This window comes from Trifolium pratense, linkage group LG3 (genome assembly GCF_020283565.1).
Source record: "Trifolium pratense cultivar HEN17-A07 linkage group LG3, ARS_RC_1.1, whole genome shotgun sequence".
Lineage (NCBI taxonomy): Eukaryota > Viridiplantae > Streptophyta > Magnoliopsida > Fabales > Fabaceae > Trifolium > Trifolium pratense.
In genome coordinates this window covers 53902955-53916050 of record NC_060061.1, presented here as the reverse complement: position 1 = coordinate 53916050, position 13096 = coordinate 53902955, and the positions used below count along the sequence as shown (strand labels likewise).

At 33.4% G+C, this 13096-nt stretch overlaps 3 protein-coding genes and 1 pseudogene across 3 annotated transcripts; all 4 read left to right on the top strand.

The window, feature by feature from the left end:
- Positions 1-1286: 1286 nt before the first annotated feature.
- LOC123915771 (F-box/kelch-repeat protein At3g23880-like) lies at positions 1287-2699 on the top strand. The gene has a single exon (XM_045967008.1). The coding sequence runs from the start codon at positions 1410-1412 to the stop codon at positions 2583-2585; it is 1176 nt and encodes a 391-aa protein (XP_045822964.1). The 5' UTR covers positions 1287-1409; the 3' UTR covers positions 2586-2699.
- Positions 2700-4858: 2159 nt separating this feature from the next.
- Positions 4859-6267, top strand: LOC123916491 (F-box/kelch-repeat protein At3g23880-like). The gene has a single exon (XM_045967961.1). The coding sequence runs from the start codon at positions 5012-5014 to the stop codon at positions 6206-6208; it is 1197 nt and encodes a 398-aa protein (XP_045823917.1). The 5' UTR covers positions 4859-5011; the 3' UTR covers positions 6209-6267.
- A 2068-nt stretch (positions 6268-8335) lies between these two features.
- Positions 8336-8988, top strand: LOC123915419 (annotated as a pseudogene).
- A 2648-nt stretch (positions 8989-11636) lies between these two features.
- Positions 11637-13030, top strand: LOC123914452 (F-box/kelch-repeat protein At3g23880-like). Its single transcript, XM_045965612.1, has one exon. It carries the CDS (start codon positions 11691-11693, stop codon positions 12975-12977), a length of 1287 nt encoding a protein of 428 aa, XP_045821568.1. The 5' UTR covers positions 11637-11690; the 3' UTR covers positions 12978-13030.
- The last annotated feature ends 66 nt before the right edge of the window (positions 13031-13096 follow it).

Here is a 13096-nt window from a genome sequence, read left to right as displayed (position 1 = left end):
GTTGAAACAAAATGTTGAACATGGAAGAAGATTATGACATATTAAATAGTTTCATGTTAAAATGGTTGAAAAAATTCAGTATGTTCTACACTCATGCCTACTAGCATACATTGGTCTATATCAATAAGTTGCAATGCTTATAGATATTTGCTTAAACAGTGGGATATTTACTTGAAAATGTATGCAACCCTATTATACAAGGATAAGATATAAGAACAAACTGAATTTAATCCTAGATTTTGGATTAGTCATTCATATCTGCGGAATGTTCGCATTGAGAATTGGTTGGTGTTTCTTGTCATTCCAAACCATTGAGTTTTGTTGTTCTCAATGTAAAAAAACCCACAAAATTTTTAAGAATACTTCATTTGTTTACATTCTTTTTATTTTACAAGTAGTATTTGAGATTTTGTCAACTAAAAATCGGAGTCTTTGAGATTAAAAAATTTGTTACAAGGGACGCCGTTAGGCCGAATTACAAATGAAATATACTATTAAAGCGAAATCCAACACAATCTTGACATAAGAGGTTGAAACAACCAGGCGGTGGATTATTAAAAACATGAATACCTGTAGGTAAATGTCGAGCATAACCTTACCCATAACCCATAAAATACTATAATTAATTGAATGAATTTACACGTTCATGACTTAATTCTATGTCAAAAATTATTTTTTTAAGAGACCTAATTCTATGTCAAAAATTATTTTTCAAGTGAGAGATTGAAATTGAGACGAAAGATATAGAGGAAGCAGAGATAAGTAGAGAAATTGGGAAGGAGAGATACACAAAATGATAAATTATCCTTTATCTATTATAACTAAATTTTCTGTATAAGAGTAAAATTTCAAACTTATCTTTCTCTATGAACTTAGTTCGGGTAAGAGACCTCACATTTTATAAGTTGTATCCGAAACTCGAACTCCGAACACCCTATTTATCAATCTTAAAGCTGAAATTTCTATCCACCAAGCTATCTGATAAAAAAAAATCTCAGAAACAGAATTTATACTTTTAGAAAGCCGCTAAATTTGGTGTAATGGTAAAAAAAATCCCAGAAACAAAATTTATACTTTTAGAAAGTCACTAGATTTGGTGTAATGGTAAGGAGTTTAGGTAGTATGTTATATGTCCTGTGTTCGATCCCCAACTCATTGTAAAAAAAATTTATACTTTTAGAATGACCCCCTTCACAAAAAAAAATTAAATTAAATTAGAACGACCAAAACAAAATTTTATTTTTGTCTCATTATGTTTTCTTGTTTGTATGTGGCGGCTGAGATTTCAATAGTACAAAAGTGATCATCATGCAAAGAAAGTTATAAAGGACTGGTTTTTATGAAAAGAGAGTTTTAGGTTTACACGCCAAACTCTTTTTTCTTACTTTCCCAATCGATGCTATGCTAACATGGGCGACAAAGTAAACGACGTCGTTTCTTCTCCATTATTACTGACAGAAGAAACCATCGCCGGAAACCTAACATCACCACCGTCACTCTCCCCCACTCTACCTTTCGATCTCATTCCAGAAATCCTCTGCAAACTCCCAGTGAAGCTCCTCCTTCAACTCCGATGTATCTGTAAGTCATGGAATTTTCTTATCTCAGATCCTAATTTTATCAAAAAGCATTTTCGCCAGTCAACCACACACCTCGTTCACATCCTAACCTACTCCGAGAACTTTCTCAATTCTTACACAATCGACTCTGTTTTGACCGATCAAACCGCTATAACCTCGAAACTCGAGTTTCGTAACCACCGTGGAGTTTCCTTTGTTGGCTCTTGTAATGGCATCCTCTGTTTTCTTGTTAAGAAGGATTATGAAAATTTGATTACTATTCAATTGTGGAACCCTTCCATTAGAAAATTGAAGGTATTGCCCCCTTTTGAAAAGCCAGCTTTTAAGATGTATGGCTTTGGCCATGATCCTGTTAGTGATAGTTACAAAGTTGTGGTTGTATTAGATGTACTTGATGATCGTCGTAATTTAGTAGAAAAACAAATAAATGATGTCAAAGTTCATACTTTAGGTACAAATTTATGGAGAAACATTCAGAAGTTGAAGTTCCCTTTTGTTATTAAGCCTCTTCGGCGGTCGGGGATATATGTGAGTGGCACAATTAATTGGTTGGTTAAAGATCATTTGTTGCTTAGAGATTGTCCTAGGAAAAATCATTATTTTGTTGTTTCTCTTGATTTGAGAAACGAGTCTTATAAAAAGATTTTGCTGCCCTATTATGGAAAGGTGGGTGTGGGTGGATATAGTACTTTGCACTTGAGTGTTTTCAGAGATTGCTTGTGCATGATTTCTAGGCAAGATGTTTGGATAAGGAAGGAATATGGAAATCCAAACTCTTGGATCAAATTGTTAACAATTTCTTACATGCAAGATCCTAGTACTTCTTGGGTTTTTACCAACGCAATGCATATTTTTGAAGATGGCCAAGTGTTCGTGAGGTCTGCAGGGGGTGGGATAGGGAAGTTGGTTGTTTACAATTCTAAAAACGAAAGTTTTGAGTTACCGTTTCCGTCTGAAAACACCTTAGAAATCTGCGTTGAAAGTTTAATATCACCTTGTTCTTAATGCTAGAATGTAGATGTGGCGTTATGCTAGTATGTTCTTATCTGTTTATGTAAGACAGACCCTACAGACTTTTGTTTTCTTATCATGCATTTCATTTTATATATTTCACCATCATACATTGCTTTAAATGGTTTGAGAATTTTATAAGATCAGAAGTATGACTTAAGATGTTTTGTCAAGTCATTAGTATGTTTGTTGAAAAGTTTGCTTTGAGCCGCACGACTTTCATAAATGTTTGCTTCAAATCTTTCACAATATATATTATGAAATAAACAAATGAAATGTTACCTTGCCCCCGGTTCTTTGTGAAGGTTAGGAGAGCAAAAGAATCACTCATAGTTAATGTAAGACAGCTACCTTTGTGCATGTTATAGTTTTCAGACTATTTATGTATAAATTTTACTATCCTAACTGATATGAATATGTTTTAAACCTTAAACTTGTATGTTTGAGTGTTAATGTTGGTTTCCGGATTTCGATGTCATTGTTAAATAGTGATTGACCCATGTATTTAAGATATTTCCCATATATAGCACTTTTGTTATTTAAGATTATTGTTAATATGTGAGTGTGATTCAAAACTCGTTACTTTGCTGCACATTAGGGTTAGGAACCAAGTGTTAAGAACCATGTATAGAAGTCATTGTTGGGTTTTAAGTGTGAGTGTTTAAGCACCACATCGACTATGTGTGAGAAGAATGTTGGATTTATAAGAGAGGTGACCATTAACCTAACACCTTAAGGTTTTGGGTTGGGATGTGACATCTCCCTCTCTTGTGGTCCTGGAGCATTGACCCATTGTTTATCCCCGAGCTCCCCCGGACTCCCATTGATGTTAATCTTGTGAAGTTGAACCCAATTAGTCATAACCAACCTTGTGTTGCTTGATAGTGATGAAGTCATAAAGTTGAAATTTGACATGATATTGTTGAACACATTTCTCACCAATTCCAACAAATTTTGCTTGTCTGTCTGAGTGTGTCTAACACCTTTTTATGTTGCTTTCAAATACTCCAAAAATTGATGCGAATTGTGCAGATTTTACACTGGGCAACTGCTGTATAATTAAGAAAACCACATTTGCTATATCACTCTGACTCTGTTATAGACAACACCATAATGAATTACTTGAGAAAAGGATCTTCTTTGCCAAATGCTTCGGTTCTTTGGAGAGTTAAAAAACACATGTAAGCTTCATCCGTTGCATCATTGCATAAAACACAATAATCATGACAATTTTTGTTAGACTAGAGTTATCGAATGCAGTTATCATTTACTAGAGTAGAGACCATAATATAGCATTTTTAAAGCATTTTACTCTAGATTTCATTTCGGTCACTACTAAATGTTCCGTCAACGCCAGTTATACACATTTTACTCGACTAATAAAAGAAAGGGTTCCGCTAACATGTGCCCCAAGGGCACATTTTAAGATGTAATTAATGAACTAGTATCCCACTCAATGTGTTTCAAAATTAGTAATAATCAAGTTTATTAATTAAAAGATATCGTCCACAATATTTATTAATTATTTAAATCAATTAATATAGAAAAATTAGGAATAACTCTATAAGAATGTTGTGTGGTATTTCTTTACTAACTCAATATCCAAGACATTATCACATACCTTGTTGTTTTGTTGCTTCCAAATACTCCAAACAATTGATGCGAATTTTTTGACGCAAATTACCTACATGATTTGTTACGAGGTTATTGTACATTTTATATATTTTAGACTAAATATAGACTAAATATTCAAATTAGTATAGATGATAATATAATTAAAAACAAAGTAAGGTTAATAACACAGGGATACTAACCCACTTGGGTTGGTCCGGTGCTTGGTGGTATTGGTCTCAAGTTCGATTTTCTCCAGTGCTAATTTAAGTGGACTAATTTAGTTTCTTCAAACAAAAACAAATAACATAGGTTTGAAATCATAATTGAATACATTACCCTTAATAAACTTGATAGTAATCAATTTTATTTCCCTGGAACCATTAGAAGTAGATAATAGAAATACGTTGATATCCCACACGTCCTAGCTGAATCGATAAAAAATATCGAAATTGTTAGGCCGGACGACGACGTCGTGACCCGGATTCGAATTCGGGATCTCACAATTATGTGAGTTTAATTTCAGTAGATAACCCTTTCATCTAAAACAAAACAAAAAAATAAAATACTGTGATTATTTCAAAAAAAAAAAAAAATACTACGTTGATATATTTTTGTTGTTAATTTCCGAATTCCGATTATACCATAAAGGGCAAATTTTCAATAAAAAAAATGGAAAACCAAATTATCAAATAAAATCTAAAGTGATATGCTTAACCTATGTATATTTTAATCAGTTCTCAGTTCTCACAAATTGGCCGCCGACGGTAGTTAAACTTTACAGAGTTAAAAAATTGAGAAAATTTCCAATGAAATTTATTCAAATTCGTATTTTTTCCGTCGTCTGTTCTCCATCACTCTCAACTAATAGAAGGAATTTAATCGGAACCCTAACATCACTTCCCACTCTTCCTTTGGATCTCATTATTGAAATACTAAGTAGGTTACCCGTGAAGCAACTCCTTCAACTACGATGCGTCTGCAAATTATGGAAATCTCTAATTTCCGATTCCAAATTCGCCAAAAAGCATCTTCATCTTTCAACCACATACACCCTACACGGCATAGACAACCAAAACTATTATTCAAAACACGTCCTCAAGTCTTACTCACTCAACTCTTCCGTCTCGATCGCTCAGATACATCTTCCTTCCAATGGTTATGTTCGCTTCCTTGGTTCTTGCAATGGCGTCCTTTGTCTCGGAGAAGAAGATGATGGTGGTGACTTATTTCTGGTTCGATTGTGGAACCCTTCCATTAGAAAATTTAAAGAATTGCCACCTGTTAGAAAACCACATAGTTACCATTTGGGGATGAGTGGATTCGGATATAATCCAATTAGTGATAATTACAAGGTTGTGGTAGTTTTACTTCCATCCGATAATGTTGAAGATAATGGTAATTATTTTAGCGACCATGAAGTGAAGGTTCATACTTTGGGTACCGATTCATGGAAAAGTGTTTCCGTGTTTCCTTTTGCTGGTGTCTTTGTTCAGCAATTGGGGCAATATGTCAGTGGCACAATTAATTGGTTGGTTTGTACGGATATCATGCAAGGTCAATATTTTATTGCTTCTGTTGATTTGGGGAAAGAGTCTTATCAAAAGGTTTTGCTACCAGATGATTCTGGTGAGGTAGATAATTATACATTACGATTGAGTGTTTTCAGGGATTGCTTGTGCTTGATTTTCGGTGAAGATGTTTGGGTTATGAAGGAATATGGAAATAAAGAGTCTTGGATTAAATTGTTCACCATTTCTTACGTGCGAGATCATCATTGTACATCATCTTGTTACATTATTCACCCAACATATATTTTTGAGGATGACAGAGTGTTGCTGAGTTGTCGGAGTTATCAAGAGTGTATTGACGGCACATGGAAGCATATTTCTTACCATTGTAATTGTAAAAATGGCACTTCAAAGTTTATTGAGTTTGAACACATGCTAGAAGTTTGCATTGAGAGTTTGATATCACCTTGTCACCTTTCTAATGCTAGGATGTAAATGTGGTGCTATGTCACTTTAGCATGAGATTTAATGAAAAGTAAAAAGATATATGGTCATTTCTGTTTATGATATTTATTTTGCTGCTATTTTGATTATTTTTTACTTCATGAATCATTGTTTATTAATGATCATTGGAATCTACAGCTTGAGAAATTAATTATTTTCATTTATTTATTTGTTTGAGGTTTTTATACTCTTTTCATTTTATATATAGTTCACAATCATGCATTGGTTTAGATGGTTTGAGGTTAGAATTTCTAAAATCACAAATAGGGACTTAGATGTTATGCCAAAGACATTACTATGTTTGTTGAAATGCATGCTTTGAATTGCACATACTGACTTCATAATGTGTACTTCAAATCTTTAACAATAAATTATGAAGTTAAGAAATCAAATGTTATCATGCCCCTGCGGCCTGCTTCTTTGAGAAGGTTAGGAAAGCAAAATATGTTCTTTGTGCAAATTATAGTCGAGACCATAGATGATATGTAATGTTTTAAACCTTAGAATGGTTGTGCTATTGTATCAGATTTTATTGTTGAAGCTAAACTCCAAATAGGCAAGAAAATTCAAATAACCAAGCCATGTTTTAATGTCAAAGTGTGATTCAAAATTCGTTACGTTGCTGCCCATGAGGATGTTAGGAATAAGCAAGTGATAAGAACTAAGTATATAGAAGTCACTCATGTTAACCTTGTGAAGTTGAACCCAGTAAGTCATAACCAACCCTGAGTTGCTGCTATATAGTGATTAAAATAGTGATATACAATCAGAAAGGGAACAATGTTTTTTGGGGGATATTCTCATGGTGAAATTTGACAACTAATAAGACATTTCACTGATGCACTACTTTAACAATACTTGATGGATCTCTGCCATATAAATATAATATATTGATTCTCTCCTTGATCTTGTTCAAAATAAAAAAGTTTCCTGCTGCAGGCTCTTCATAACTTGTCGGTGAAGTTAATGCCAAACTTTCACCCATTTTCATGCTTGTAAGAAATGTATATGTGGCATTTATTACTTAAAATAAGTTTCACTGTCCTATCATGTCGGTGCTTCATAGTTGTTACTTGTTAGCAACCCAAACAACTTTTTTTTGAAGTCAAATTGTAGTAACATATTTTAACATATCCACTCACTGCCACTACATGCGCTTCAATCAGGAGGGAAAAATCCATGTTCAAAACTTTCTCCTGCTGAAATGAGAGTATTCTTTCCCCCTTCTCTTAGGTGCAAACCACTCTATTTTTTGCAAGTTAAAAATCGTCATTCGTCATCTCTAATACTCATTCAAATTTCTGTTCTATTGTTATGAGGCGAAAAAGAGGTGTCAAATGTCAATGTTACATTTAAAATTAAGTACCCGACTTAGATTTTTTCCACCTCAACTTTGTATCGTCAACGACTCAACGTGAGGCACTGCTGTATGTTTTTTGACAGTGTGAACAACAGCCCAACCACTTAATACTTCTTTTGCTTGAGCAAAAACCTTCCATATGCATATCACTACCACATACACACTACACCATTTTTGACCTTTGGCAACGATATTTTAGACAATGGCTGAAAAACAGTTGCCTAAAACAGTAGAGGCAACGGTTTTAAATTGTTGCCGATATTTTACATTTTGTGTGTATGAACATAAAAAAGCGTTGCCTATGATAACAGCATGCTTCGGTTATTTGGAGCTGTCATCTGTTGCATCATTTCACAAAACACAATTATCATGATATTTTTTTTAGAGGAAATGTTGAAATACTCAGTAGGCTACCGGTGAAGCTTCTAATCACCGATCCCAAATTCGCCAAGAAACATCTCAGTCTTTCAGCAACCACATACAGCCTCCACTGCCTAAGCTACTTTCACATATACATCACCATCACATCTTACTCACGCGATGACTCTGTCCTCACCAACGTCACCACTACCAACATTTCCCAGCTCGGACTTCCTTTGAATCGTAATGTTTACTTCGTTGGATCATGCAATGGCATTCTCTGTCTTGCCAATGAATGTGCAGACTCGATTAGGATTCAATCTTGGAATCCTTCCATTAGAAAATTTAAGGAATTGCCCCCTCTTGTAGAGCCACAAAATTTTAGTCACTATGAAAGGATGTATGGATTCGGATATGATCCGGTAAATGATAATTACAAGGTTGTGCTTGTTTCAAGAATAAAGTGAAGATTCATACTTTAGGTACTGATTCCTGGAAAAATATTTCAGTGTTTCCTTTTGCTGGTGTCCCTATTCAGCTATCAGGGCAATTTGTGAGAGGCACGATTAATTGGTTGGCTCGGAGGAACGGTCGATGTTTTATTGCTTCTCTTGATTTGGGAGAAGAGTCTTATCAAGAGGTTTTGCTACCTGATTTTAGTAAGATAGATGCATTGAGTGTTTATAGGGATCGTTTGTGCATGATTTCCGGTGAAGATATTTGGGCTATGAAGGAATATGAAAATAAAGAGTCTTGGATTAAATTGTTTACTATTTCTAACACGCTAGATTCTTTCACATCATCTTATCCTTATATTAAGGGGAAATATATTAAGGTCAAATATGTTTTTGAGGATGACTAAGTGCTGATTAAGTGTATAGGGGGTTGGCCGCATAAGTATATTGTTTACAATTTTAGAAATGGCACTTCAAATTTGATATTGTTTGAAAATATCCCAGAAGTCTGTGTTAAGAGTTTGATTATTGGTTACTTCATGAATCATTGTTATTTATTTAATGGTCATTTGAATTTACAGTTTGAGAAATTATAGTTATTTTCATTTATTTATTTGTTTGAGGTTTTTATCATGCATTTCATTTTATATAATTTACAATCCTGCATTACTAGCTTTGAACTGCACAAATTTCATAATGTTTACTTCAAATCTTTACAAATACATTATGAAGTTGTTTTGAGATTACTAAGTTGATCATGCCATAATAATGTGTTGGTGTTGGACATTCTTTTTCTGAATAAATTTTGCTACCATAGATATGCAATGTTTTAAATCTTCAAATAGTTTCACTGTCGTATCGTATGTTGTGAAGACGATCTTTCAAGATTTGTACCGGAAATAGGATTTTTACTACTGTCCAAAACTTTCAATGGCTCGTCTCTTTTAGCATATCGTCGTCACTACTAGAACTTGCATTAGGAATGAAAAATCTAAGTTCAAAAGTTTTAGTAGCTTTCCTAGAACAAGATTTACAATCTCAGAGTTGCTACCATTGCATATCACATTCCCTGTCATAACATCTTTCCTTCACCCATTGCTCTGCCTCTGTACAACTTTCGACTTTTTATATTCAATATATGAAAGTTTGGTCTGATTGTCTTAATATTTCTTTGAATTATCCAATATATGAAATTAATAAAGTTATGAAGATTTTCATTACATTTGCTTTTTGTGCTTGGTTTTTCCTAGTGACTTCATTCTATAACAAAAGATGTTTAATTTAGTTTCCTCTCTTTTTAGAGAGTGAGTGAAGGCTTTGTTAATCACTTAAAGCATCTTGACTTAAATGTTAGGGTCATTGTTCAGTGAAATCAAAATTTAAGGTACATGTTCTTTAGAGTACGAATTAATTCCCTATGACACTTTCATTAGAGATGCTTCAAGTATCATATGAATCTAAAAAGTTTAATGTAAAATATTTTATTTATTAAACACGTTTGTTATGATACAAGTAAATTTCGTGGGTACGTTTATGACGGCGGCTAGTTTTTGAAGTAATTTTCATAGATTTGAGATAATTCTTTTTGTATTGAACTTGAAGTAGTAGCCATATTAATTTTAGATTTTAATTTTTTAAATGAGGTATCGTATTATCATTGGATCTATCTATGGTTATTGTATTAGGTTCGACTTCATCTAAGATTTTCTCAATAATTAACTTATATAAACCATAAAAAATAATACTAGTACATAATAACTATTGTTATTATTATTACTAGCGGCTAACACCTGTCTGTGTGGTCCATATTTTCTATTATTTAAACTTATCTCAAATAAAAAAACATGTCTTATGTTATGATGAGTACTTTATTTTTTTATATCCTCTTTATATATAGGATATGAAGCATGAACTCTGACACGGACACCGCGACACGATACTGACACAGACACGGCGACACCACAAATGTAAAAAATATAGGACATCGACACCGTTATATATTTGTAAAAAATATAAATTGAGAATCAAAATATATAAATATAAATATAAGTTAAGAAAGTTATTTCTTAAAAAATGTTTTAAAACAAGATATGATGATATTTTACCTTTATCTATCTACTATCCAAAAAACTAAATATTGTAATCAAAATGTAATGTCTTCAATCCCTCATTGAACAATATTGTTGTTTCGATACGTCTTTAACTCTTTTAGATATGTCTGATATGTGCCTAATGAGAGTATAAACAAATAATTTGTTGGACAAATGTCATATGAGTATTTTACAGGTGTCAGACACCGATCAAAGGAGTGTCAAAGTAAAGAAAAAATTGAGTTTTTTGGACATCGATCTGAGCTATCCGACACGTGTCATAGAAGTGTCATATGAGTGTCGGACACCGCGACACGCCTAATCATAGAGGTGTGCGTGCTTCCTAGTATATATATATATATAGGTATAGAAGAATACTTGGTCGATAGGGTGAAACTTCTCTCTTGAAGGTGGTATATGACAAAAAATCCTGGTAACCCTTGCTCTTTCTATGACTGGGAGGTGCAACATTCTTGGTACTGGAGCCGTTAGAGTTTGTGTTGTGGTGAACCTCAGTCTTCACGGTATTCATGGAGTTGAGGTCTGTTTCTTGCCTTCTTTTATTGGTGTTATTCTCTTTCTCTCCTTTTTGGCGGTGCTTATTTTCTTAGGAGTGTTTTTTATGTCGGAGCTTTTTATACCCTTGCATATATTTTGTCTGGGGTTTTTAGTACTTCTTGTACCTTCCACTCCTCTTTGTGGACTTGTTTGTATCTCGTTTATGTTCTTTATTTCTATATATTATATATATTTTGCCATTAAAAAAAAAAAGTATAGAAGAATAGATCAGTAGTTGGTTCCGACTAAATGTTCTATAATCTTTTTATTATTTTTGTTTTTTTCCTCTAGTTTTATGCATAAATTCATATATAAATTTTTATTGTTTCTATTTTTAGTAAACTTTTTTTTTTTTGTAATTTTTCCGTATTTTTAGGCTTAGATTCATATATCTATTTTTTTTTTCTATTTTTATGCATATATAATTTTTTTTTTGTTCTTTTCCTAAATTTATGCATATATTTGTTGTTAATTTCCAATTCTTACCATAAAGGGCAATTTCTATAAAAAAAAAAAATCGTAAATCAAATTATAAAATAAAATCCAAAGTGATATGCTTACCTTATGCATGTGTTTTAATCCATTCTCACAAATTGCCGTCGGCACTAGCTACTACACTTTACAGAGTTGAAATTTTTAGAAAATTTCCAATGAAAAGGATTCAAATTCAGTTTTTTGACGACTTCGAAGAAACAATCTCAACTAATAGTCAAGCCAGTAGGTTTAGTTTAACGGTGACGGGTTTGATTAATATGTTAAAGATCTTATGTTCGATCCTCTTCTCTGTTATAAACAAAAAAAATATCTCAACTAATAGACGGAATTTAACCGGAACCCTAACATCACTGCCGTCACTTCCCACTCTTCCTTTCGATCTCATTCCAGAAATACTAAGTAGGTTACCGGTGAAACAACTCCTTCAACTGCGATGCGTCTGCAAATTGTGGAAATCTCTAATCTCCGATCCCAAATTCGCCAAAAAGCATCTTGCTCTTTCAACCACATTCAACCTGCATGGCTTAGACAACCACTGCTTTCCAAAACGCGTCCTCAAGTCTTACTCACTCAACTCCTCTGTCTCGATCGCACAGATAGATCTTCCTTCGAAAGGTTATGTTCTCTTCCTTGGTTCTTGCAATGGCATCCTTTGTCTCGCAGAAGAAGGTGGTGGTGACTTATTTCTGGTTCGATTGTGGAACCCTTCCATTAGAAAATTTAAAGAATTGCCACCTGTTAGAAAACCGATTGTGGAACGCTACCATTTGGGGATGTCTGGGTTCGGACATGATCCAATTAGTGATATTTACAAGGTTGTGGTTGTGTTACTTGCATTTGATAATATTCATAACACTGGTAATTATTTTAGCGAGAATGAAGTGAAGGTTCATACTTTGGGTACCGATTCATGGAAAAGTGTTTCCATGTTTCCTTTTGCTGGTGTCTTTGTTCAGAAATTGGGGCAATATGCGAGTGGCAAAATTAATTGGTTGGTTTATACAAATATCATGCAAGGTCAATGTTTTATTGCTTCTCTTGATTTGGGGAATGAGTCTTATCAAAAGGTTTTGCTACCTGATGATTCTGGTGAGGTAGATCAATATGCATTACAATTGAGTGTTTTCAGGGACTGCTTGTGTTTGATTTCTCGTGAAGATGTTTGGGTTATGAAGGAATATGGAAATAAAGAGTCTTGGACTAAATTGTTCACTATTTCTTACAATCATTGTACATCATCTTATTACAATATTCACCCAAAGTATATTTTTGAGGATGACAGAGTGTTGCTTAGGTGTCGGAGGTGGCAAGAGAATAATATTGATGTCAGATGGAATTATATTTCTTACAATTGTAATTATAAAAATGACACTTCAAAGTTTATCGAGTTTGAATACATCCTAGAAGTTTGCATTGAGAGTTTGATATCACCTTGTTTCTAATGCTAGGATGTAAATGTGGTGCTATGTCACTTTAGCATGAGATTTAATGAAAAGTTAAAACATATATGGTCATTTCTATTTATGATATTTATTTTGCTGCTATTTTGATTATTTTTGAC

Excerpts from the sequence above, each read along its gene's own strand:
- LOC123916491 (XM_045967961.1), top strand. The coding sequence starts at position 5,012 with ATGAAATTTATTCAAATTCGTATTTTTTCCGTCGTCTGTTCTCCATCA.
- LOC123914452 (XM_045965612.1), top strand. The coding sequence starts at position 11,691 with ATGAAAAGGATTCAAATTCAGTTTTTTGACGACTTCGAAGAAACAATC.
- LOC123915771 (XM_045967008.1), top strand. The coding sequence starts at position 1,410 with ATGGGCGACAAAGTAAACGACGTCGTTTCTTCTCCATTATTACTGACA.